At 40.4% G+C, this 27,216-nt stretch overlaps 1 protein-coding gene across 1 annotated transcript in view; it reads right to left on the bottom strand.

Moving 5' to 3' along the window:
* Positions 1–26,662, bottom strand: part of PRKAR2B (protein kinase cAMP-dependent type II regulatory subunit beta) — a 113,340-nt gene extending 86,678 nt beyond the window's left edge. The window contains exon 1 of the mRNA XM_059074551.2: positions 26,061–26,662. Coding sequence (XP_058930534.1) covers positions 26,061–26,364 — 304 coding nt within the window. The 5' untranslated portion in view covers positions 26,365–26,662. The remainder of the gene's footprint in view (positions 1–26,060) is intronic.
* Between the last annotated feature and the right edge of the window lie 554 nt (positions 26,663–27,216).

Below are 27,216 nucleotides of genomic sequence, written 5' to 3'. Positions count from 1 at the left end.
TCTCTTATGCCTGGGCTTCAAAAATTAAAACTGAAATAAGGCTCACCGTTGAACCAAGGAAGAATTAACTTTTTAAAACATCAACAGCAATGAAAGCAAACAAACAACAACAAAACCTGAAATATTTTGCTAATTAATGTAACAGGCACAATTTTCAAACTTTTTTATATAGGTTTAATTTCTGACATTGAAAAGGACCATTTATTTACTGTATCTTTGTTAAAGCCATGTCCGCTCACAGTACTTCTGACTGGACATGACGGGAACTGTTTGAGAGGCTGGCATTTGGGGGACCAATTTTCTTCTTCCTTTTTGATTATACAGCATGAGATTAGGCATCAACCTACCCTACACACGGAGCATGGCTGCAGGTAGGGCTGAATGAAATGAAATAGACATTCAGCTTTTTAAAAATGCCAGCTTTGGGGCTTCCCTGGTGGCGCAGTGGTTGAGAATCCGCCTGCCGATGCAGGGGACATGGGTTCGTGCCCCGGTCCGGGAAGATCCCACATGTCGCGGAGCAGCTGGGCCCGTGAGCCATGGCCGCTGAGCCTGCGCGTCCGGAGCCTGTGCTCCGCAACGGGAGAGGCCACAACAGTGAGAGGCCCGCGTACCAAAAAAAAAAAAATGCCAGCTTTAAAGACCACTAAAAAGATGCATGGTTTTGTTCTTTCTATTCACAAAGCAAACTCCTCAAAATATAACTGATAGTCTAAAATACTGAGGTCATAAAATACAACTATTACCCTAGGGGGAAAATACACTCCTAGTTACTTTTACTTACAAAGGAACTTGATTCTCTACTGTTTTTTTTTTTTTTTAATTTATTAATTTTTTGTTTTGGCTGTGTTGGGTCTTCATTGCTGCACGCGGACTTTCTCTAGTTGCAGCGAGCCGGGGCTACTCTTCGTTGTGGTGCGCAGGCTTCTCACTGTGGTGGCTTCTCTTGTCGGGGAGCACGGGCTCTAGGGCACGCAGGCTTCAGTAGTTGTGACGCATGGGCTCAGTAGCTGTGGCTCACAGGCTCTAGAGCGCAGACTCAGTAGTTGTGGCGCATGAGCTTAAAAAGTCCCTCTACTTTTTAATTCATGAGGATTCTACCCTCTTAGGAACAGGAAGAAAAATATAGCTTTAGCTAGCAGAGTCCTAAGGTAGCTAAGCATATAAAACCACACACAGCGCTGATGCAGTACCAATGTCGAGAAAAAGGCTCCCAAATACTTTTAGGATTTTAAAATGTGGGCTCAGAAGAAAAGCAGATGGGGAAGGTCATTGTCAAAACTACATCATTTCAGGGACTTCCCTGGTGGCGCAGTGGTTAAGAATCTACCTGCCAATGCAGGGGACAAGGGTTCTAGCCCTGGTCCGGGAAGATCACACATGCCACGGAGCAACTAAAGCCCGTGCACCACAACTACTGAGCCTGCGCTCTTTAGCCTGTGTTCCACAACTACTGAGCCCACGCGCCTAGAGCCTGTGCTCCGCAACAAGAGAAACCACAGCAATGAGAAGCCCATGCACCGCAACAAAGAGTAGCCCCCGCTCGCCGCAGCTAGAGAGGGCCTGCGTGCAGCAACGAAGACCCAACGCAGCCAAAAATAAATTAATTTTTTAGAAAAACTACATCAATTCAATCTCTGCTTCCGCATATGCTAAAACTGTCTCTTCTAAACTTCTGGGATCAAGTATGTGCAAGTATGTATGTGCAAAGCAGATTTATGGAAAGTAATATTTTGTTTGTAAGAGTGAACAATCCAGACTAGACCACTAAGAATACTAGAAAACCAAAAGTTCAGAGAGTTTGAACTGTCACACATCCCTGAAGTCATAATAAAACAGACCCAGAAAAGGGTAATTAAGAAAAATAAAGGGCTCTGAAATGAAGACTGAGAAAACAATCAGGGGAATGTGATTAAGGTTGGCCTAATCATAAAAGTACAGTTTTAGAAAATATCATATTCAAATCCTCTCCCTTGTCTTCACAGAATGAAGATGTTCCTGCTATTCTAGGCTCAGCTCAAATGTCTCCTCCTAAAGAAGCCTTTCTCTAAACATTCTCTAGGTCCTCTCAATCACATCATCCTGCTTCTTTTCTTCAAGCATTATCAGAAGATATCTAGTGCATTATGTTTACTGTGTTTCTTTGCACACTACTGAGAGGGCAGTGTCCTTCCTTGTCTGTTTTACTACTGTATCCCCAGTGACTAGAACACTGCTTGATATAATATGTATTTGGTTCAACAAATACTAAATGAAAAGTGCTAATGAAAAATTAGTATAATAAGGGTATTCCCTGACACTTAAAGATTACTTGGACAAATGTAAGTGATAATTTATATACATATTATATTTATGAAACCCATAAATTAAAACACACTACCGGCTGAAACGTAAAATAGACTTAAAAACAGTAGACCTTGATTGACTGGCATTTGGCTTTTTGTACAAACAGCAAAAAGAAGTCCCATTTATGCCCCATAACCACAAAAATGTAACCCAGTTGCTAGTTTCCAGCAAAATAATGAAAAATTTCACAAGATAATCAGTGCAGAAAGCAATGGCACTTCTCAATTAAAATGTGGAAAAGAGGATTTCAAAAGCATCCATGTTTCCAATGGTTTTATTTTTAATTAAGGTGAAACTGACATACAATGAAATGCACAACTCACTGAGTTCTGGCACATGCATACACCTATATAATCAACACTCCAATCAAGATATAAAACATTTCCAACACCCTGGAAAGGTTCCACAAGCCCCCTTACAGTCAGTTCCCACTATCCCTTAGGAAACTACTAGGATAGTAGTTAGGATTTCTACCACCATAGCTTAGTTTTGCCTGTCCGTGAATTTCATATAAATGTGAGATTTATTCTCACTGTTGAGAGGATCAATAATTCTTTTTTATTGCTAAGTAGTATTTCATTGTGTGAATGCACTACAATTTGTTTATTCATTCTCCTGTTGATTTTTTTTTTCCAGTTTGGGCTATTGTGAATAAAACTTCTATAAATATTTTTATACAAATCGTTTTGTGAACATATACATTTGCTTTTCTTAAGCAGATGCCTAGAGTGGGAATGCTGGTTCATAGGTGACTGAATGTTTAACCTTATAGAAACCTGCTGATTTCCTAACGGTCTGCACCATTTCATAGTCTCATAGGTAATAAACAAGAGTTCCAGTTGCTCTCTTTGCTAACATAAGGTATGTCATCTTATTTTAGCCATTCTTGGGAGTGTTTAGTGGCAACTCACTGTGGTTTTAATGTTAATTTCCTTAATAACTAAAAATACTGAGCACCTTCCCATGGGCTTATTGGCCATTAAGTCTTTCTTTAAAAAATAAAACAGGTTTATTGGGCTTCCCTGGTGGCGCGGTGGTTGAGAGTCCGCCTGCCGATGTAGGAGACACGGGTTCATGCCCTGGTCCGGGAGGATCCCACATGCCGCGGAGCAACTAAGCCCGTGAGCCATGGCCGCTGGGCCTGCGCGTCCGGAGCCTGTGCTCCGCAACGGGGGAGGCCACAACAGTGAGAGGCCCGCATACCGCAAAAAAAAAAAAAAAAACAGGTTTATTAATTAAAGGACTTCCCAAGTCTTTAGTACTCCAAATGACATTTGTTTTGCTGTTTTTTTTTTTTTTGGCAGTACGTAGGCCTCTCACTGTTGTGGCCTCTCCAATTGCGAAGCACAGGCTCCGGACACGCAGGCTCAGCGGCCATGGCTCACGGGCCCAGCCGCTCCACGGCATGTGGGATCTTCCCAGACCGGGGTGTCCCCTGCATCGGCAGGCGGACTCTCAACCACTGCGCCACCAGGGAAGCCCTTGGGTTTTTTTAATAGATCTTTGTTGGATTACAATTGCTTCACAATACTGTGTTGGTTTCTGTTGCTCAACAAAGCGAATCAGCCATATGCATACACATGTCCCCATATCCCCTCCCTTTTGAGCCTCCCTCCCACCCTCCCTATCCCAGCCCTTTAGGTCAACACAAAGCACCGATTTCTTCTCCCTGTGCTATGCTGCTGCTTCCCACCAGCCAACTAGTTTACATTCAGTAGTGTATATATGTCGATGCTATTCTCACTTTGCCCCAGCTTTGCCCTCCCACCCCGTATCCTCAAGTCCGTTTTCTATGTCTATCTCTTTAATCCTGCCCTGCAACTAGGTTCATCAGTACCATTTTTTTGGTTTTTTTAGATTCCATATATATGCGTTAGCATACCGTATTTGTTTTTCTCTTTCTGACTTATTTCACTCTGTATGACAGACTCTAGGTCCATCCACCTCACTACAAATAACTCAATTTCATTTCTTTTTATGGCTGAGTAATATTCCACTGTATATATGTGCCACATCTTCTTTATCCATTCATCTGTCGATGGACATTTAGGTTGGTTCCATGTCCTGGCTATCGTAAATAGTGCTGCAATGAACACTGTGGTACATGACTCTTTTTGAATTACGGTTTTCTCAGGGTATATGCCCAGTAGTGGGATTGCTGGGTTGTATGGTACTTCTATTTTTAGTTTTTTAAGGAACCTCCATACTGTTTTCCATAGTGGTTGTATCAATTTACATTCCCACCAACAGTGCAGGAGGATTCCCTTTTCACCACACCCTTTCCAGAATTTATTGTTCCTAGATTTTTTGATAATGGCCATTCTGACAAGTGTCAGGTGATACTTCATTGTAGTTTTGATTTGCATTTCTCTAATAATTAGTGATGTTGAGCAGCTTTTCATGTGTCTCTTAGCCATCTGTATGTCTTCCTTAGTGAAATGCCTATGTAGGTCTTCTGCCCATTTTTTAACTGCAGTGTTTGCTTTTTTGACATTGAGCTCCATGAGCTGTTTGTATATTTTGGAGATTAATCCTTTGCCTGTTGTTTCATTTGCAAATACTTTCTCCCATTCTGAGGGTTCTCTTTTCATCTTGTTTATAGTTTCCTTTGCTGTACAAAAGCTTTTAAGTCTCATTAGGTCCCATTTGTTTATTTTTGTTTTTATTGCCATTACTATAGGAGGTGGATCACAAAAGATCTTGCTGTGATTTATGTCAAACAGTATTCTTCCTATGTTTTCCTCTAAGAGTTTTATAGTGTCTAGTCTTACATTTAGGTCATTAATCCATTTTGAGTTTATTTTTGTGTATGGTGTTAGGGAGTGTTCTAATTTCATTCTTTTACATGTAGCTGTCCAGTTTTCCCAGCACCACTTAGTGAAGAGACTGTCTTTTCTCCATTGTATGTCCTTGCCTCCTTGGTCATAGATTAGTTAACCATAGGTGCGTGGGTTTATCTCTGGGCTTTCTATCTTGTTCCATTGATCTATATTTCTGTTTTTGTGCCAGTACCATACTGTCTTGATTACTGTAGCTTTGTAGTATAGTCTGAAGTCAGGGAGCCCGATTCCTCCAGCTCCGTTTTTCTTTCTCAAGATTGCTTTGGCTATTTGGGGTCTTCTGTGTTTCCATATGAATTGGAAAATTTTTTGTTCTAATTCTGTGAAGAATGCCATTAGTAGTTTGATAGGAATTGTACTGAATCTGTAGATTCCATTGGGTAGTATAGTCATTTTCACAATATTGATTCTTCCAATCCAAGAACATGGTATATTTCTCCAACTGTTTATGTAATCTTTGATTTCTTTCATCAGTGTTTTATAGTGTTCTGAGTACAAGTCTTTTGCCTCCTTAGGCAGGTTTATTCCTAGGTATTTTATTCTTTTTGTTGCAGTGGTAAATGGGAGTGTTTCCTTAATTTCTCTTTCTGATTTTTCACTGTTGTTGTATAGGAATGCCGGAGATTTCTGTGCATTAATTTTGTATCCCGCAATCTTACCAAATTCATTGATTAGTTCCAGTAGTTTTCTGGTGTCATCCTTAGAATTTTCTACATATAGTATCACGTCATCAGCAAACAGTGACAGTTTTACTTATTCCTTTCCAATCTGTATTCCTTTTATTTCTTTTTCTTCTCTGATTGCTGTGGATAGGACTTCCAAAACTATGTTGAATAAGAGTGGCGAGAGTGGACATCCTTGTCTTGTTCCTGATCTTAGTGGAAATGCTTTCAGTTTTTCACCATTGAGTATGATACTTGCTGTGGGTTTGTCATATATGGCCTTTATAATGTTGAGGTAGGTTCCCTCTATGCCCATTTTCTGGAGAGTTTTTATCATAAATGGATGTTGAATTTTGTCGAAAGCTTTTTCTGCATCTATTGAGATGATCATATAGTTTTTATTCCTTAATTTCTTATGTGGTGTATCACATTGATTGATCTGCATATATTGAAGAATTCTTGCATCCCTGGGATAAATCCCACTTGATCATGGTGTATGATACTTTTAATGTGCTGTTGCATTCTGTTTGCTAGTATTTTGTTCAGGATTTTTGCATCTATGTTCATCAGTGATATTGGTCTATAATTTTCTTTGTGATATCTTCTTCTGGTTTTTTTATCAGGGTGAAAGTGGCTTCGTAGAATGAGTTTGGGAGTGTTCCTCCCTCTGCAATTTTTTGGGAGAGTTTGAGAACGATAGGTGTTAGCTCTTCTCTAAATGTTTGATAGAATTCGCCTGTGAAGCCATCTGGTCCTGGACTTTCGTTTGTTGGAAGATTTTTAATTACAGTTTCAATTTCATTACTTGTGATAGGTCTGTTTATATTTTCTAATTCTTCCTGGTTCAGTCTTGGAAAGTTGTACCTTTCCAAGAATTTGTCCATTTCTTCTTTCTCTAGTTGTTTTAAGTACAGGGTTAGATTGTTTGAGATTTTTGTTTCTTGAGGTGAGACTGAATTGCTATAAACTTCCCTCTTAGAACTGCTTTTGCTGCATCCCATAGGTTTTGGGTCATCGTGTTTTTATTGTCATTTGTTCCTATGTATTTTTAAATTTCTTCTTTGATTTCTTCAGTGATCTCTTGGTTATTTAGTAGTGCACTGTTTAGCCTCCATGTATTTGTGTTTTTTACAGTTTTTTTCCTGTAATGATTATCAGTGACCCAAGATGTGATCTATCCTGGAGAATGTTCCATGTGCACTTGAGAAGAAAGTGTATTCTGGCACTTTTGGTTGGAATGTTCTATAAGTATCAATTAAATCTATCTGGTCTATTGTGTGATTTAAAGCTTGTGTTTCTCTATTTATTTTCTGTTTGGATGATCTGTCCATTGGTGTAAGTGGGGTGTTAAAAGTCCCCTACTGTTACTGTGTTACTGTCCATTTCTCTTTTCATGGCTGTTAGCATTTGCCTTATGTATTCATGTGCTCCTATGTTGGGTGCGTAAACATTTGTAATTGTTATACCTTCTTCTTGGATTGATCCTTTGATCATTATGTAATGTCCCTCCTTATCTCTTGTAACAGTCTTTATTTTAAAGTCTATTTTACCTGATAGAAGTATTGCTACTCCAGCTTTCTTTTGATTTCCATTTGCATGGAATATCTTTTTCCATCCCTTCACTTTCAGTCTGTATGTGTCCCTAGGTCTGAAGTGGGTCTCTTGTAAACAGCATATATATTGGTCTTGTTTTTGTATCCATCCAGCCAGTCTGTATCTTTTGGTTGGGACATTTAATCCATTTACATTCAATGTTATTATTGATAGGTATGTTCCTATTACCATTTTCTTAATTTTGGGGGGGGTTTTTGTGGGTCATTTTCTTCTCTTGTGTTTCCTGCTTAGGTAAGTTTCTTTATCATTTGTTGTAAAGCTGGTTTGGTGGTGCTGAATTCTCTTACCTTTTGCTTGTCTGAAAAGCTTTTGACTTCTCCGTTGAATCTGAATGAGATCCTTGCTGGGTAGAGTAATCTTGGTTGTAGGTTTTTCTCTTTCATCACTTTAAGTATATCCTGCCACTCCCTTCTGGCCTGCAGAGTTTCCACTGAAAAATCAGCTGATAACCTTATGGGGATTCCTTTGATTATTATTTTCTGTTTCTCCCTTGCTGCTTTTAATACTTTTTGTTTGAATTTAATTTTTGTTAGTTTGATTAATATGTGTCTTGGTGTGTTTTTCTTGGGTTTATCCTGTATGGGACTCTCTGTGCTTCCTAGACTTGGTTGACTATATTCTTTCCCATGATGGGGAAGTTTTTGACTATAATCTCTTCAAATATTTTCTCAAACCCTTTCTTTTTCTCTTTTTCTTCTGGGACCCCTAGAATTTGAATGTTGGTGTGTTCAGTGTTGTCCCAGAGGTCTCTGAGACTGTCCTAAATTCTTTTCATTCTTTTCTCTGCTCCTCAGCAGTTATTTCCACCATTTTGTCTTCCAGCTCACTTATCCGTTCTTCTGCCTCAGTTATTCTGTTATTGATTTTTCCTAGTGTTGTTTATCTCTGTTTGTTTGTTCTTTAGTTCTTCTAGATATTTTGTTAAACATTTTTTGTATTTTCTTAATCCATGCCTCCATTCTATTTCCATGATTATGGATCATCTTTACTATCATTACTCTGAATTCTTTTTCAGGAAGATTGCCTATTTCCTCTTCATTTATTTGGTCTTGTAGGTTTTTACCTTGCTCCTTCATCTGTGATATATTTTCTTGCTGTGTTTTTTTTTTTTTTTTTTAATGAGTGGGATTGTGTTCTTGCTTTACTGGTTGTTTGGCCTGAGGCTTCTAACACTAGGGTTTGTGGGCTATTGGGTAGAGCTGGGTCTTGGTGCTGAGATGCAGAACTCCATGAGACCTCACTCTGATGAATATTCCCTGGGGTCTAAGGTTCTCTGTTAGTCCAGTGGTTCAGACTCGGAGCTCCCACCACAGGAGCTTCGGCCTGACCCTGGGATCGTGAACCAAGATCCTGCAAGCCACCTGGGGCAGCAAAAAAAACAACTAACAAACAAAAAAACTAGACTAGGGAACTAACAGACATGTTAGGAAGAATATAAAAATTAAAATATAGATGAATTAACAACCAGAAGGTACATCAGTACCACAATAGTAAAAAAGAGGAGGGAAAATTTTTAAAAAGGGGGGTGGGGAAGGCCTTGGCTGTGGAGGGCGGGGCCTAAGCAAGGGCGAGGTTTGGGTGGTGGGCGGGGCCAATGCTCAGGACCCACAGGGCTGGAAAAGGCTCTGGGGGCTGTGGGGGGCAGGGCTTAGGCTCAAGGAACAGAAGGGGCCCAGGTGTGCCCCCCACCCCTGGTCTCAGAGGGCAGCGGACCTCACCTGGGAGTCCAGCAGGCTTCCTGGGCTCTAGTGGGTGGGGCAAATGCCCTCCTCCAGTCTGGGAGGGCCCCTCCCACCTGCCTCTCCTGATCTCCCTTGCCTCCCTCCTATGCCCCCAAGGACCAACGCAGCCTGGAGGGGACTTGGAGGGCAGGGGATACTCCTGGGAGCTCAGCAGGCTCCCTGGGCCTGAGTGGGCGAGGCAATTGCCCTCTGCTCCTCACCCACTCCTCCTGGAGGGCCCCTCCCACCAGCCTCTCCTGGTCTCCCCAGCCTCCTTCCTATGCCCCCAGGACCCATGCGGCCTAGAAGGGGGTTTGGAGGGGGGATACCGGCCTGGGAGCTCAGCAGGCTCCCCGGCCCAAGTGGGCCAGGCAACTGCCCTCCGCTCCTCTCCCGCTCTTCTTGGAGAGTCCCTCCCGCCTGCCTCTCCTCATCTCCCCAGCCTCAAGGGCGCCGATCCTGTCTGGCCTCCACTTCCCCTTTCCCCTCAGTCCCCCTACATCCTACCGGTTCACTTTGGGGTTCTTCCCGTCTCCTTGGGCATCAGAGTACCCCACCATGGGCCGGCAGGTGCCCTAGTTGTGGGGAGACACTAACTCCACGTCTTCCCGCATGACCATCTTCTTTTATGTCTTCCTTATTAAAGTGTTTAGGTCTTTTGCCCAGTTTGATTAGGGGCTTTTTGTTATTGAGTTTAACAGTTCTTTTTATATATTCTCAGTAAAAACTAATTAGAATATGTAATAGAAAAATATCCCAGTTATAATAACAAAAAAAACAATGTTACTTAGAAATAAAACTGAGAAAAGACAAGAAAATCCTTTATGGAGAAAATGATAAAACACTGAAGAAATGAAAGGAAGACTGGATAAATGGAGATATGCAATGTTCATGGAATATTTATGTCTCCAAATTTGTTTATAAATTCCAACAAACACCCAATAAAGTTTTTCACATCATTTAAGAAGCTTATCCTAAAAGTTCTGTGGAATAATAAAAGCCCATGAATAGTTAAACAATTCTGAAGAAAAATAAGGTGGATGTACTTACTTACCACATATCAGGACCATATAAAGTCATATTAGGAGAAAGAGAGAGTAATGAAAGAATGGACAAACCAACAGAATAGAATAGACTGTAAGTAACTTCACATAAAAATGCAAAATTGATGTTTAAAAATCAGTGGGGGAAAAAAGTCAATAAATGATGCATATTTTTAAAAAATGAAATGAGATTCTCATCTCATACCAGGCACAAAAATAAATTATAGATGGATTAAAACCTTAAGTGTGAAACTCAAGACTTTCATTTTTACAAGAAAATGAAGAGCTTATCTTTTTAATTCAAGGTAGAGATAAGATTCTTTAAGGCACAAAAAAGTATAAGTATAAAGGAAGGGATTAATGTTAGGCTACAATAAAATCAGGAAATTCTGTTCTTGAGTGAAATGGTATGAACATGAATGAAAAGAGTGAAATAGGTGAGGAAAATTAAGAGGTACAAGCTTCCAGTTACAAAACATGGGGATGAAATGTACAGCATGGGGAATACAGTCAATAAAAATGTAATATCTTTGTATGGCAACGGATGGTAACTAGACTTATCATGGTAATCATTCTGCAATGTATACAAATACTGAATCACTATGTTGTGCACCAGGAACTAACATAGTGTTGTAGGTCCATTATACTTCAACAAACAAATAAATAAACTCATAGAAAAAGAGATCAGGGGCTTCCCTGGCGGCGCAGTGGTTGAGAGCCCGCCTGCCGATGCAGGGGACACAGGTTTGTGCCCCGGTCCGGGAAGATCCCACATGCCGTGGAGCAGCTGGGCCCGTGAGCCATGGCCGCTGGGCCTGCGCGTCTGGAGCCTGTGCTCCGCAACAGGAGAAGCCACAGCAGTGAGAGGCCCGCATACCACAAAAGAAAAAAAAAGAAAAAGAGATCAGATTTGTGGTTACCAGAAGCAAGGGTTGAGGGGATGGGCAACTGGATGAAGATGGTCAAATGGTATAAATTTCCAGTTATAGGATAAATAAGTACTAGGGATGTAATGTACAATGTGATTAATATAATCAACACTGCTGTGTGCTACATATGGAAGTTGTTAAGAGAGTAAATCCTAAGAGTTCTCATCACAAGGAAAAAATACATTTTTCTTTTTCTTTTACATCTATATGAGATGATGGATGTTCACTAAACCTATTGCAGTCATCATTTCATGATGTACTTAAGTCAGATCATTATGCTGTACACCTTAAACTTGTACAGTGCTGTATGTCGATTACATCTCAATAACACTGGAAGAGAAAACAAAGGAAATTCTCTTCAACCTACATAAACAAAATGAAAAGACAAGCCCAGAACTGGGAGAAGATTTTTTTCAATGCATGTTGCCAACAAAGGATTAGTAACCAGAATGTGTTAGGAAGGAAGGAAGGAAGGGAGGGAGGGAGGGAGGGAGGGAAGGAGAGAGGGGAAAGGAGAGGAGAGGAGAGGAGAGGAGAGGAGAGGAGAGGAGAGGAGACACTCCTACAAATCAGTAAGAACAACACAATCAGGAAAAATGACAAGAAAAAAAACTTTTTTCACAGAAGATGAACTAGAGATATGATCAATGAAGATTAAAAAGATGATCAAGATCACTAGTAATCAGGGAAAAGCATATTCAATTTACAATGAGATTCCAATTTAACATGTCTTATTGGCAAAGCTGGTTAAAATCTGACGATATCAAATGGTCGCTTGAATGTGGAGAACCAAGAACTCATACTACTGCTGAGAGTATAATGTAGTATAACAGCTTTGCAAATATGGGAGTATGACGTGCAGTGAAAGCTGGGCATTCCCTACAACCAGCCTGTCTATGCTTAGGTATATACCCTAGAAGTGCAGTCCTCAAACTTTGTGGTCTCAAAACCTCTTTACACTCTTAAAAATCATTTGTTTATATGGGTTATGGTCATCAATATATAGTGTATATGAAATTAAAATTATTTTAAAAATATTATTTCACTTAAAATTAACAAGACAATTATGTGTTACAATAAATAACATTTTTATGGAAAATAACGATATTTTCCAAAACAAAAAAAATTAACAAGAAGAATGACTCTGTTTTACCTTTCTGCAAATCTAGTATAATAGAAGAAAGTTGTGTTCTCATATCTGCTTCTGCATTCAATCTGTTGCAATATCATACATTATGCAGCCTCTGAAAAACTCCACTATATACTTCTGAGAGAATGGGAGGGCAGGAAAGGGCAAAGAACTTACTATTATTATTATAGTTTTCACTCCATAGACTCCCTGAAAAAGTCAAGGAGTGGGAGATGAATGGTTCTCCAGGGGTCCTCACACTTTAAAAAACTCTAGTACATTTGCATGATACACATACATGCATACACACACATTATGCTCACTGCAGCACTGTAATAACAAATAGTTAGAAGCAAGCAAAGTATTTATCAAAGAATGGATAAAGTGTCTACTTATATAAGGGTATACTAATAGGAGTTTTAAAAAATGAATAAGAGCTGCATGAATCAATGAAACATGATCTCAAACACTGTTCTCAAAAACAAGCTGAAGGATGATAATTTACATAAATGAAACTTACATAAGTGGCACAATTTATATGAACTTTGAATACATGCAAAATATCATTATTTCTAATCTATGAATAAATGCCTTTGTAGTAAGATTACAAAAACATATATAGGAAATATAAACACCAAATTCATCATAGTGGTGGTTATCTATGGAGAAGGAAGTTAAGAGAACGGGATAAGAAAGGGGTAACACAAGGAGACTCCTACTGTACATGTGATATTTTCTTCAAAGTAAAAAAACTGAAGTGTTAAAATCTGTTAGAGACAGGGGATGGCTCATGTGAGTGTTCCCTATTTAGTGTCTGTTCATCTCTGTATATTGGAAATATTTCATAATTTTTTAAAAAGAAAAGAGGGAGAGAGAGAAAGAGAAAATTTCTGCTCTGCTTGGTTTCAGAGATAAAAATCTCTCAGTATACTCAATACTATCAGCCCAACCAGATTAATTCACACTGCTTTTATTATTTTTTTTTTTACTTTATTACCTTTGACATATAAAAATTGCATATATTTAAGGTGTGCAACTTGATGTTTTGATATATGTATACACTGTGAAAAGATCATCCCGATCAAGCTAAATAATTTAACCATCACCTCTATAGTCACCACTTTGTGTGTGTGTGTGTGTGTGTGTGTAGTGTGTGTGTGTGTTAAGATTTAACTTAAGATCTATCCTCTCAGCAAATTTCAAGTATACAATACAGTATTGTTAACTGTCACCATGCTATATACATTAGATCTCAGAACTCATTCATCTTGCATAACTGAAGCCTTGTACCCTTTTAATGCTAAATGTGCTCCTAAAATATATTTCACAAAATATCCTTTCTGCAAATGCATTTTTCTTAAAATCTGAACACTAAAATACCTTTTGAATTCTTTTTAAGGAATTATAAGGAAATTATTTTAAGGTATTATGAGGAATCACAGATCATAATATTGCGTAGTTGGTAAACTGTAGTTAATGACAGTCAAATAAGATATCAAGGACTTCCCTGGTGGCAGAGTAGTTAAGAATCTGCATGCCAATGCAGGGGACACATGGTCAAGCCCCGGTCCGGGAAGATCCCACATGCCACGGAGCAACTACGCCTGTGCGTCACAACTACTGAGCCTGCGCTCTACAGCCCACGAGCCACAACTACTGAGCCCACGTGCCACAACTGCTGAAGCCCACACACCTAGAGCCTGTGCTCCACAACAAGAAGCCACCACAATGAGAAGCCAGTGTGCTGCAACTAGAGAAAGCCCATGCACAGCAACAAAGACCCAATGCAGCCAAAAATAAAATTAAAAAAAAAAAACTAATGTTAAAAAATCAATGACACCTTAAAAAAAGAAAAAAAATCAAAGACCTGTGAATAACTCTGTGTAAAAGCAAAGTTACCCAAAGGAACTGTCTTTTTTTTTTTTTTGAAATCTATTAAGATAGCAATTTGTAGTGGAGCAAGTACAGAATGATGGGTTTTCAGAATAAAACCACATTCTAATGTAAAACTTAGGTATAAAAGTTTCTCCCACCATGAGCTTACTTCCGTAAATATTGTGACATGAGGAAATGGCAACAAGCTGTCAAGTTAATACAAGCAATTTTTTCCAATTAATTTATATTTCAGGCACATATTCATGTTTTTTACTATAAGCATCTGCCTCATTTAAATTAAGTAACCATTTTCAATATCCCTACTTAAAGTTTTAAAATAAGTTATTAAAACTTAAATAAAACCATAAACTTGGAGATTTTGCACACACAAATTTATTTATTCTCCCAGTTAAACACTGATTCTCAAGGGAGAAGATGGTGTGAAAACAAAGCAAAGCTTTATCCTGTTGCTTTTTTTTAACCTTATTTTTTTTAAGTCAGACTATTTTCCTTGCATTTCAAAGGAATTAAAGGAGGACTTGAGACTTAAAAGAGCAGGGTTTTTTAAAACATTTGAAACACTTAGCTGAAAGATCTGAAGACTTTACTTTTATATTTTTCATTAATAACATTTTCTTTAAGGACTATTACTACACTGCCTTGAAAGCAATCTCTAGTTTCTTACCTTTCAAATCAAACTTCATTTTTAAAAACTGTCAGGTTCTAACTTCTAAAACTTGCCCTTCCTCTCTTCCTTCTTTCCTCTCTTTGTTTTTTAACAAACCCATATATAAGGCTTAGTATATGCCACACGTTGTCAACTCATTTATTCTTACCAGAACCCTCTGAGGTAAGTACTACCATCATTCCCATTTCACAGATGAGGAAACTGAGGCACAGATGGTAAAGTAACTCGTTTAAGGTTCCGAAAGTTATAAATGGCAGAGTCAGGATTCAAACCTAGAGCCTATGCCAAAGTGAAGTCATATTTGTAAAAAGTTTCCAGTGTTTCTGATCTTTCAGCACTACTTAAGTTTCAGCAATAAAAGCAATCTGTTTTGTTTGTTTTCCATAAACTACCAGGTTTAAGAAGTAGGAGGCAGGGCTTCCCTGGTGGCGCAGTGGTTGAGAATCCGCCTGCCGATGCAGGAGACACGGGTTCGTGCCCTGGTCCGGGAAGATCCCACATGCCGCGGAGCAACTAAGCCCGTGAGCCATGGCCGCTAGGCCTACGCGTCCGGAGCCTGTGCTCCGCAACGGGAGAGGCCACAACAGTAAGAGGCCCGCGTACCGCAAAAAAAAAAAAAAAAAAAGGAAGTAGGAGGCAGAGGAAAGGGGCTCTATTGACTGTGTTTATCAAATTGGTGGCAGGGGGAAAAAAGTAACATGAGTAGGAAAGAATAATGATACAGGTAGATGATAACACATTCAGTTTAGGACAAAATTATCTGGAGGTGCCTGAAGAAGTTGCAAGCAGAGGTGGCTGCTAAGCAGGGAGATATGTCAACCTAAATCTGAAGGCGAGAGGTCTGCGCTGAAGCTACAGTTAAAACTGGAGGGCTCCAAAGGGCTCACCTCAGGGGGTGGGGGGGGCGGTGAGCAGGATTCATGCAATAAAGGGAGGAAGACAGCCTGCTTTCAAGGTGGCAGGAAATGAGGCAAGATGGAGAGAGAAGACAGGACAAAGCAGGTTCAAGGCAACAGATGCATTTGGGATTTAACACAGGGCTCACAGAAGCAGAAGCAGTGACACGGGAAGTTTAGGGGGGTCAGAACGTCTCCTCGAGGAGAATGTGCAATCCTCACCCGCAAGGCGAGCCTGTGCGCCTGTGTTCTTTGCATGTGGCAGAGTGATCAAATATCAGGCCAAAATATAATATGCCACTTTTTTTTTTAAATATAATGAAGTCTAAACCTATGAAACTGAACACAGGCTAAGGCTTTTATATTTCATGAAAACATTTTAAAATGCATAAATATAAAGGATTATCAGGAGGCTATTTTTAATATTTATGCACCCAAGAAGGTTTCAATCACTTTAGAAATATACACTTATAGATATTTTCTATTATGAGACATTCAGTATTCAACTTGAGGTTAATTTAAAGTGTATCTGAGCACCTTCTGTGGGGCAGGTGAGATGCGTGCAGGAAGGTCTTGGAGCGAGGGAGCTTATCCCTGTGTTTCTGTGCCTGCCTGTGCCAGGCGCATGTGACATCTGCCAAGCTTACTCTGAAGTAGGGCACGTTCATCCTGCCATTTTGACACCATTCATGCCAACCAGAGAATCTCGTAAGGATTTTCTGGTAGGGCGAACTGTAAGCTAACCTTTGGAGAAAAACTGGGATTTGGCAGAAAGTTAAGGAAAGAGGACTGGGTACCCAGGACCAAGAGAATAACTTAGGCAAGAATATTTGGCTACATCAATTTCGAACCATACTGTGTGCCTCTATAGTGTTTTATCTACTACCCACCGGACGTTTATAAAAGAATCGCCTTTGTTTCATGTCTTTTTTCACTTAAAATGTATTTAATAGGTAACACAAGTATATGACAAGCTTTTTTTCAAAAGTTACAAAAAGGGAGATAGTGAAGAGGCTCCCTCCTAACCAACTGTCATCTCCAGAGATGGCCTTCCTCAGATCCCCTATGGAACTGCATTTCTTTTAAACTATTTTGTTTATTTTTTTCCTTAGGATGTTGCCTGGTCCTATTCTTTTAAACTATTTTAAACTTTAGATTTTCTTCTAATTCTGATTGGCACTTCCATGACTAAACTTAACTAAATACCTGTAACACGGTATTATTCTGTTTGTCACATCCCCAATATGTGCACCAAGGACATTAGTACTCTATAATCGAGGCTGAAGTTCAAGGTACAGACAGTAATACAGATTTAAAAGAAAAAGCCTAGATCTTACCTGTCAGGTAACATAATTTTATTTCCTTTTTATAAGATAGAATTTTCCTTTTTTCGGCTGAGTCAAACAATTAACTTACCTAATGAATGTCTATTAAAAAAGACACACACACACTGGGACCCTGCCTACCTACAGGTCCTTTATAATCCAGGAGCTTAAAAGAGTAAGCCAAAGTTTACTACAGCTAGCTTACATATTAATAGAGTATGGGTTAAGTTCTACTGTTAGGATTGTGGTCTCCAAAATGGGGTCATGCACCCCAAGGCAGAGTATAAGGCAATCATTTAGGGTGTAGTAAAAATTAGAACTTGCTTACAATTACTTGTTACTTCTCCCTTTCAAAATTTATACTGTGGGATGCTTTCTCATATACATAGTAAGTTAATATACTGGTACATTCACAAAATTTATAAAAACATACATGGGATGTGTATACTCAAATATATTTTGCTAATGATGTACATAATCAAAAAGGTTTTGACAATTAAACAGCTCAGTATATGAGGTGTTCATTTTTTTTTTTTTTGAGGTGTTCATTTTTAAAATAAACATTTTATTGAGTTTCTGAAGTATATGAAGTGCTGGGACTTCCCTTGCGGTCCAGTAGTTAGGATTCCGCACTTCCACCACTGAGGGCCTGGGTTTGATCCCTCCTCAGGGAACTAAGATCCCGCAAGCTGCATGGCGCGGCCAAATTAAAATAAAATAAAGGTTCTCTTTAAAAAAAAAAAAAAGTAAGGGCTTCCCTGGTGGCGCAGTGGTTGAGAGTCCGCCTGCCGATGCAGGGGACAAGGGTTCGTGCCCCGGTCCGGGAAGATCCCACGTGCCGCGGAGCAGCTGGGCCCGTGAGCCATGGCCGCTGAGCCTGTGCGTCTGGAGCCTGTGCTCCGCAACGGGAGAGGCCACAGCAGTGAGAGGCCCGCGTACCGCAAAAAGATAAAAAGACTTTCAGCTAAAAAAAAAAAAAGTATACCAAGTGCTAATTTGCGTAGAATAGATGGAAAAAACAAATTGTAAAAGGGAAAGATCAATGCTGGGCTAGGCTGTAAACTTTTGGAAGGAAAAGTTGGAAGCTTATTTTTTGATAGGTGGTTCTTTTCAACCATGTTACTGCTTTAAGAGTTACTAAAAATGAAGTCTGTGTACCATGGTTAAGGAGATGGGCTCTGAACTCAGACTGTCAGGTTCAAATCCTGACTCTACCACTTACTTTGGGGAGGGCTGAATGATATGTATAAATAGCCTTATTCAGCGGCTGGCACTTAAGCAGCCAAAAATGTTAACAATGATTAAATAAAAAGAATATCATTTAACAAACATTAGCTTTCTATAGCAACTGAAAAGAAACAGCTGAGTCATGTTTTAATTCAGAACCTTTTGGAAAGATGCTTTTTGAGTCTAACTAAAAATGTATTTAAACGAATGGAATCTTTTTCCTTCTTTTTTATCAAAAAAAAAAAAAATTCCCCTCAATATCACTCGCATGAACTATTTTGTCTTGGAACAACAGCTAATGTAAATTAAACAGTGTCAGTCCCCAGCCAAACAGATACCCGAATCACTGCATACAGTGTATCTTCTTGGCTTCACTTTTATGTAGAACATGTGTTTATATTTTGACCTTTTGTCTTTTTTTAAAACACAGAAACATTTTTTAAACAGTAGCAACTGGAATGATGGTTTTTTTTCTTTTAGTTTCCAGACATATTAAGCTACACATGGCAGAGCCTATTGCTAAAACATTTATAAATGTTACACCAACTGTGTTTATATTTCTGATTTTCTTAGATTTTGTTTTCATGTAAGCCATGACCTGAAAATTTTAGCTCAAATTTTTTCCACAGAATAATTACATAATGGAACAGTCTGAGTCATTTTGAATTTCCGAAACACAAAAACTCACTCCCATAAAATAAAGATAATGATCAGTATCACAGTGAGGTTTTTATATGGGGTTTTGGGACCAATCCAACCACAACTAAATGGCAAGGATAAGGCGGAAGGACAATAAGAACAGGACCAAGAACACGATGACAATAACTCATCCACCTCAGAAAAGTCACTGCATTCTTTTTTCTTTTCCATTGTCTCTTCTTAAGCAATTGATTCAAGAATAAAACCTAACACTAGATTTCACCTCAATGAAAAAAATCAAAGAGAAAAAAAAATTGGTAATTCTGAAGGCAAAAGAACAAAAGTACTTCTCTTTAGCCTAGACTTTTAGACCTTATTATCACCCTGATGGAAGACAAAAGGATTCATAGTACATAAGTTAATATAAACAGCACACAAATTGTGATAATTCTATGAACAAAAAGACCAAAGCAGACTAGATCTGGGCAAGGAACGTCTCTCCGCTCCATCTGTTAAGTGAGATAGACAACATATTCTATCTATGAGACAGTCTCTGACAAAAGAATTGTTTCTTAAGAAGTCTAGAGATGGTAAACTTAAGAGAATAATTATTTCTTTTTCCTTAAAAAGGAAGGCGTTGGCTCTCTATAAATATGTCTTCAGTGAGTGAATGAGCACAGCATCCTATCTCCAAACTTATACACATTCTTCCTCCTCATGGGCTGACCCAGGTCTCGGCCCCTTTACTCTGTGACTCATTGATAATGCTAAGGCAGACCCCAAGGTCAGTCATTCAATCACCTTTGCTAAACCCCTGGCCCCCATCAACCCCAACCTCCACTGCAGGCCTTCTCTATTGCTACTACTCTCATTAAATGGCTTTTTTAATGGATCACAAATAAACTCCTCCTTGACAATTTCAAAGGTCTCTTGTTAGTACAGCTGAAAGAGAAACACATTTGTTTTTTGAGGCAGCTATGAACAAAACCGTGACAGCTGGAAATTTACTGGAATCCATGGAGTGAGATTTGCAACAATAAATAACCATTAACTATTTACCCTGTCTCACCCAGACACAGTACATCACTTTATGTGTGACCTCAAATGGAAAGCTTACTTACATGTCTTCAGATGGAAGGCTTACATTAAATAATAGCTAAAGAGTTTGTATTTTAAGATATGAAAGTATCCAGTGCTTCCATTTTTGTTTAGGTATTTTCATTCTCTGCCATCCCTTCAGAAAAGGTGTAAGTTACTCAAAGAACCCTTCACAAGTTCCAACTAATTTTACTCCTCTCTTCAACCTTCCCTCTCTCTTCCCATCCCTCCATCCCTCACCTCCCTCCCTCTTCCTAAAGTTTAAAGTAATAGATGGCTAAGAGTTTGAGAAAGGACGCTCTTTCAAAATCCTTTGATTTCCCAATTTCAATCCCTAAAGCAATCCATTTAATACTACTATTAAAATGAATAATGTTCTTAACCGTTCTTCTTTGAAAAATCACAATTACCATCTATAACTCAAAATATTTTTAAAATCTTCTCTACCATTACTGTTTTAAGCTCATAAATAAAATAATGGCTTCAACATTTTAGCCATTGTCATGAAGGATGTAATCCACTTCAGGAGGATTTAAAACTACTATATAAATTTGTAATAGCCAAAGACCACAAAGTCTCATTAATGACAAAATCCTGGTGTGCTTAGCTACAAATTATCAGCTGAAAGGATGTTGGTTTTATTACTATGCAACATAACTTCACATTAAATCCTAAGAGGAACTGCCCAGTAAGCTCATTTCCTACTTCATCTTTCTATACAGTGCAAACGTTAGATTCATCTCCACCAAGCACAATGAAATTGCTACTCAGAAAGAACACATTTCTGGAATACTTCTTATAAATGAGATCATTTGTTTAACAGGTAATCAACGCTTGCTGGGTGCACTATCCTAAGGACCTTGCCAATATTACTCCATTTATCCTCGCTAACAACTTCATGGGGCAGGCACTGTTACTATGATAACATGTCAACATGCCTCACACAGCGCCTCATACATAAAAGAAAATAGATGTTGTCTGAATTTAAAGTTAGCCCCCCAAAAACTGACTTCCATGAACGTTTTTCAAACCAATTAAATGGATTTAAGAGTTTCATAATATATTAAAAAGATATTTTAACTTTCAGTCTATTGCATAAGTAGCACCACTAGAATAAATGTCTTTCTTTAGTCTTATGTTGACAGCTACATGAAGTAGGAGACAAGAGCTAAGGATTGGCTGCTTTGTCCCACAACGGTCTCTAATAGCCATCGAGAGAGCAAGTTCTTAAATAAGGGCCCATAGAAGTGAGCCTAAAAAATAGGCCAAAGCAACACTCCTTTAAAGCTATGATTATTACTCTCTACAGTTTCCTGCTGTCAGTTAGGCCATGAATGCAACATATAGATCAACCTATTTTTTCACTCCCAGTATGAACAAGCTTAAGAACGTTTTCACAGCAGATTCTTGGAAAATCAATCTATTACCCCAACTGCTTTGCCATCTCATTTTTGGAAGACCACATACACCATTTCAGACAGATGAATTTCTGACTTTTATTCTTCAAGTTACAATGAAGCTTAGTTCTTCTAATTCTGTATATAACAGAGATGAAGAATATTTGCTCAGAATTCTCTAAGAAAAGTTTTCAGACACATGAATGTTACTCTTAACTCTCTTTCAACCATTTCCTCTCATGATAAATACCTTTGTTCCCTTAATCTCCCACCATAAGCTCCAACTTTCCAATATTTTGCATAATTTTCAGGATCTCTGGTAAAGTCTCCACAATCCCCTTAAACTGTAAAAATGCAAAGGTAGATAAAGTTCTCCAAAAACATTTGACGTAAATCAGAGTTAAGAGGATTAAGTCACAGATTTTACATGCTAAATTTCTATTCATATACCTTTGACATGCTTGCATATAAGCTATGGTTCTATAATTTTGCCTTGTGTATCCACTTTGAACTCCAGATCTTTGCCTTCCATAATACAGAACATTAGGTCTTCCATATTTTACACTAGTTTATTTTTCTTCCAGTTTGATTGTTCTTCATATGTCCATATGTAATTTGTTACTGACTACTTGTCAATTGAGAATTTTATTTACTTCATTTTATAATTTCAGCCATTTCACGGAAGAAATAATTGAGCAACACAAGATCTCACAATGATGCCTGTATTAATTACCACAGATCCCACTGCAAATTGGTACTGATTCCAACTCTTTGGCTTACTGTAACCCTCCTAATAAATTCCAAGCCTGGGGACACTGCCCTTGCAGAAGAGACATGTCATGTAATATTCGCTTTCTGTAGGATGGGGAAGAAGGAGGCAGAGATTTCCATTATAGCTTTTTTCAGGACTTCAAGAGTTCCCAGAAAGGGGATCTCCACATGCCATTCTAACACCTAACGGTCGCCCTTTTAACAAGAATTGACAGCAAACTGAAAGTAAACATTAGAAGCGATAAAATTAGAAAAGAATAGAAGGGGAATGGGAAAGCAATCAGCAGAGGAAGGAATCCTTTGGAAAGGTAGGAGAGAACTCGAGACCACCTTCACCCATCTGACTTTTGGCCTAGGGCCATCAATGGCCATGGTCCCAAACCCTGGTTCACTTGCTTGATTCAAATGCCATACTATGAGCTCAAGGTGATATGTTTGATCCCTCTATGTGAGTCAATGGGCACCAGCTTCATGGTCAAAAACTTGCCTTTTTGCCCAACGTCTCACAAATACCATCGACAAATACATTGTCCTAAGGGATTTGTGAGAGTGCGTATGCATCAATCAAAGCAAATTTATCACCATTACTGGAAAAATAACCAGGAAAACCTGACCTGTGAGTCAGCCCATCATACAAATTCCATTAAGGGAGAAACCTCTGATGGTCGTGGGTCAGAGAGATGTGAGTAAGAAACCAGGCTCTGCTGCTTACTAGTCCTATGCATGACCTTGGACAAGTTAATTTTTCTGAGCCTTAAAGATAAAACACACTAAGGACCTCAAGTAGAGCTTGACATACAAGGGATGCTCAAGTGATGCCAGCCCCACCCCCTTCCAGAGATAAAATCTGGAACTTAAGAGCACAGGGGTGGAGCCAGGCCCACAGGTGTTCCAATCCCTGCAGCACACTAGCTGTGAAACATTGGGCAAGTGACAGTCTCATCTTTCTTATAAACCTCGGATAACGAATTAAAACATTCAGATAGTGCACAGCACACAGTGAATGTCAATAAATGGCAGCTATTTTTAAACTGTTAATAAGAGAAAGTGATATTATAATCATCATTATCTGTTGACCAATATATCTCAAAGTGTGGTCAGGGAACTGCAGATATCAGAGCGAGCTGGGATGTCTGGAAAAAAAAAAAAAAAAAAAAAAAAGAAACCCAATGTCCACAACCTATTCAAAAAAGCTCTCCAAGAATAGTACCAGGTAATGTTCATTTCTGAATCAAACATCCTTGAGATGTATACAAAAGTTTAAGAATGACTGATCCACTTGGTCTTGTGCTATGTCTCAGTAAATTAAGACTTGTCTTCTAAGTACTTAACTCTTCTTTAATACTTACTTTTCTAATTCTTTATTATGACAGGAGGATTACCTAGTATCTGGTATTTTTTATATTCCAGAACTTTTTTAGATCTGGACACTAAACTGATAGGCTCATTCCTATTGTTTCCCCCCTCCCCGCCCCGCAATGTCATTATTTTGACTTTTTCCTCCCCTCTGACCGAGGGTTGGCAAACTATGGCTTTGGTCTGGGGCCAGTTTTGTACAACCTTAACCTCCAGAAGGGATATATGTTTAAAGGGCAGTTTAAAAAAAAAAAAAAAAAAAAGAAGAGGAATATGCGATGGAGACCATACATTGCTCACAAAGCCTAAAATATTTACTTTCTGGCCCTTTACAAAACAGTTTGCCAACCCTTGGTAGTCTAAAATTCTCTTTAAACTGGGGGTCTCACAATTTACTTTTAAAAATTTAAGAGAGAACTGATTAGAATAGAAAATACTCTAAGCAGATATTTTTTACTACACCTAGAAAAGGAAAGTACCATCACCAAAGTTTCTGTTATACGTATATGCATATGTGTGCACTGGATAATGATCAAATTGGTTGCAGTCAGAACAGTCTTTGGGGGGTAGGAATGGGGAATAAATAGGGCAATTGGTTAACAAATATTTAGTAAAACTCACACTGAGTAATTTTTACAATAAAGGTGCTTTGGAGACCATAAAACCATATAAAATGATCCCTACCACTCGGAACTTAACGTCTTATTTCATTGCAAACCAAAAATCGAATCTGTTGTGTGTATAATCTACATTGTTGTAAAGAGAAAACAGAATCATAAATGCAAAGTACTTCAAAAACATTATACAAACAAAATATTTTAGTTATACTAACAATATATTGTACTGAATGAATATATGTTCTTTACCAAGTCCCTCAGTCTTTGCTTTTCTCCAATCTGGGAAACTAGTCCTTTTTTTTTTCTTTGTGTGTGTCCGTGTGCATGTGAATGTACTCGTGTGTACATGTGTGTCTCAGGAGCATAAAAGGAGTATATATTAGATGTCTCTACCCCTTCTGTGTCATTCATCATTGGCTTCTCCTGCCCATCTGTTTGAAATATGTACTCTTTTATCCTTTTCTCATTTCTAATAAGAAAAGTATTCGATTAAATTCTTGTGCAAAATGAACAATGAAGACTATGATTATCCTACCCCTGAAAACACGACAAGGTCCAAAATTAAAATTTTCAAAGTAGCAATCTTCCCTTTTATCTTCAGAGAGCACTAATTTCCAGTGCTTTTTGTGATTGCTTCAGACAAGCTAAAAATACCTTAATTTTATAACACTTTTCAACAATTTCGCAAAGAAAAGAAACACCTTCCTAGGAACATATACAAGGAAATGACACTTTAAAATGGTTTCATTATATGAAATGCACTGCGGACACACAAACCACAAGAAGTGTAAATAAATAAAAGCTGGTGCGATGCTGAATGCATGGTTGCCTTACACCACAAAGAAAAAGCACTTGCACATTTGCACACCCGGGTATTTTAGCCTGGGATGCCACAAAGATGGGATTTAGGCACGTTGTGTAAATACAGAAGGCTGTTAATGTGTAAGTGTGTCTGCGTGTGTCAGAGAAAGAGGGTTATAAGCAGAAGAGGTAGGACCTGCCAGGAGCAACTATTTGAGAAAATGCCTTTTTCTTTCCCATTCATTCTTTCTAGCTTCGGTATCTGGCACAGTCCTTACAATTACTCACTGGCTTTTCATTCTAAAGACAACCGACAAGCTTTCAGAACTTCCTACAGTGTTTTTCACACACTTTTTTTTTAAGGCACCAAATCATTCAGTATTTGTTTTAAATAAAAAGCAAATCATTAGCCCGTTTCCTCATTCCAAATACCCCACGGATTGCAGGCTAAACGGGATTCTTTGTTGTGTGTCCCAAAATAGTACAACGCGGTATATAGCTTAACTGGAAAATAATAGATGACTGTTTCCAAAAATGCCAAAGCTATCACCATAAATTTTGTTCTGCCCCGTGGGTCCAATTTCATGCTCCTTTTAGTGAATCTGCCCTCCTAACAACAGTAAAGCCTATCCGACTGAACACCCCTCGCCTTTTCGATTTGGACACTCCATTAATAAATATAAAGGCTGAAAGATGATGCCAAGTGGGCCAGCTTCATTTATGCACAGTGACATCCGTCTAGGGAAATTTCTCCAACCCCAGTGAAAGTTGTTTCTCAGATGCCCACCCCAAACTGGCCGGCCTCTGCCTCCGAGCCCAGGACGAGAGGGGGCGGGTGGGCAGAGAAGTGTCACCTTTGGGCTCCCCACCTCCAGATGAGGGGACGAGGGGGAGGGCACAACGAGATCGCGGAGTAGGAAGGTGGGCGAGCGGGAGAGACAGAAATGGATGCTGAGGGGGTGGGCGCGAAGGGAAGGTAGGGAAGGTGGGGAAGGCGGGGAGAGGTGGCTGAGCCGAGCTGCGGGATCGAGGGGCCGAGGGGGAGCGGCGGGGGTGGGAGGGGGCGCGCGGGGGTCGGGTCCTTACCGTTGAACGCCCCTGCGTCCGCGGCCTCCTCCTCCTCCTCGCCGTTCTCCGAGCCGCTGTGCATGGGCTCCTCGGCGAAGTTGACCCCCCTGCTGGGGGTACCGCCCCCGCCGGCGGCGCCCGCGTCCCCCCAGGTCCTGCCCTCATGGCCGAAGCGCGCGGCGCCTTTGCGCTCATTCTCCTCCTGCAGGCGCGTGAAGTGCTGCAGCGCGAACTCCAGCAGGTCCGCGGGCTGGTGCCTCAGCACCTCCACCGTGAAGCCCTGCAGCAGCTCCGTCAGTCCCGCCGGAATCTCGATGCTCATGCTGCCTCCCCTGCCAAAGGGCGCCTGGGCGCCGCCCTCGCCCCCTCCCCGGACCGGCCTCGGGCCCCGCGGCCGCCGAGCGACCGGAGACGACGCTGGCTGCGCTACCCGCTGCGAACGCGGCGCACTGGGCCCCGGAGGCCCGGCTGGCCCGGCCCGCGGCTCCCGTCGCGCGGCTGCTCCGTGCGGCGGCGGCGGCGGCGGCGGCTGAACGAGCACGGCCTCGGGAGAGCTGGAAGCATCTCCAGCTCCTCCCGCTCCCACCGCGGCCGCTCCTCTCCCCTTCCTGGGCCGCCCCGCCTCCGCCCCCGCCCCCGCCCCGCCGCGGAGCGCGGGAGGGGGCGCCGGCGCGCCCCACGTGACCCCAGGAAACCATGGCAACCTCCGCCTGCGGGCGCCGGGTGCTCGGACAGCTGAGGGGCTGAAGACGCAGGCGGGCGCCGGCTGGCTGGCTGCGCGCGCTGCGAGGGGCGCGGTCGGGGCGGGAGCCATCCCCAGGGTCATCCCCCGGCCCAGGCGCTCCAGGCCGTCCACCTGTCCGCACGCCCCGCAGCGGGCGGGCCGCTCGGCAGAATTCCCACGCGTCATTCACCAACGGAGTCCACACAGAGCTGGCGCCACTCGATTTGCCCTGAAACTTGGGCCTCCACCTCGGTAGCGGCATTTTATTTTCCTCCGAGAGTCTAGTTGGATTGATAAGTGTGGGTGATGTCTTTTGTTTAAAGTCGTATAGTGGTACTGGTTCTCTTTTGGACAAAGAAATAATGCCCCATCTTTGTGACACCTTTCTTTTTCTTTCGCCACATTTTATCCAGTCTTTCTCCATCCATCCTGTTTTATTGTTTTGCTTCA

The sequence above is a fragment of the Kogia breviceps genome, chromosome 9, assembly GCF_026419965.1.
Source record: "Kogia breviceps isolate mKogBre1 chromosome 9, mKogBre1 haplotype 1, whole genome shotgun sequence".
In the NCBI taxonomy this organism is placed as follows: domain Eukaryota; kingdom Metazoa; phylum Chordata; class Mammalia; order Artiodactyla; family Physeteridae; genus Kogia; species Kogia breviceps.
The sequence above is the reverse complement of the archived record's forward strand: the minus strand, read 5'-3'. Positions and strand labels throughout refer to the sequence as shown.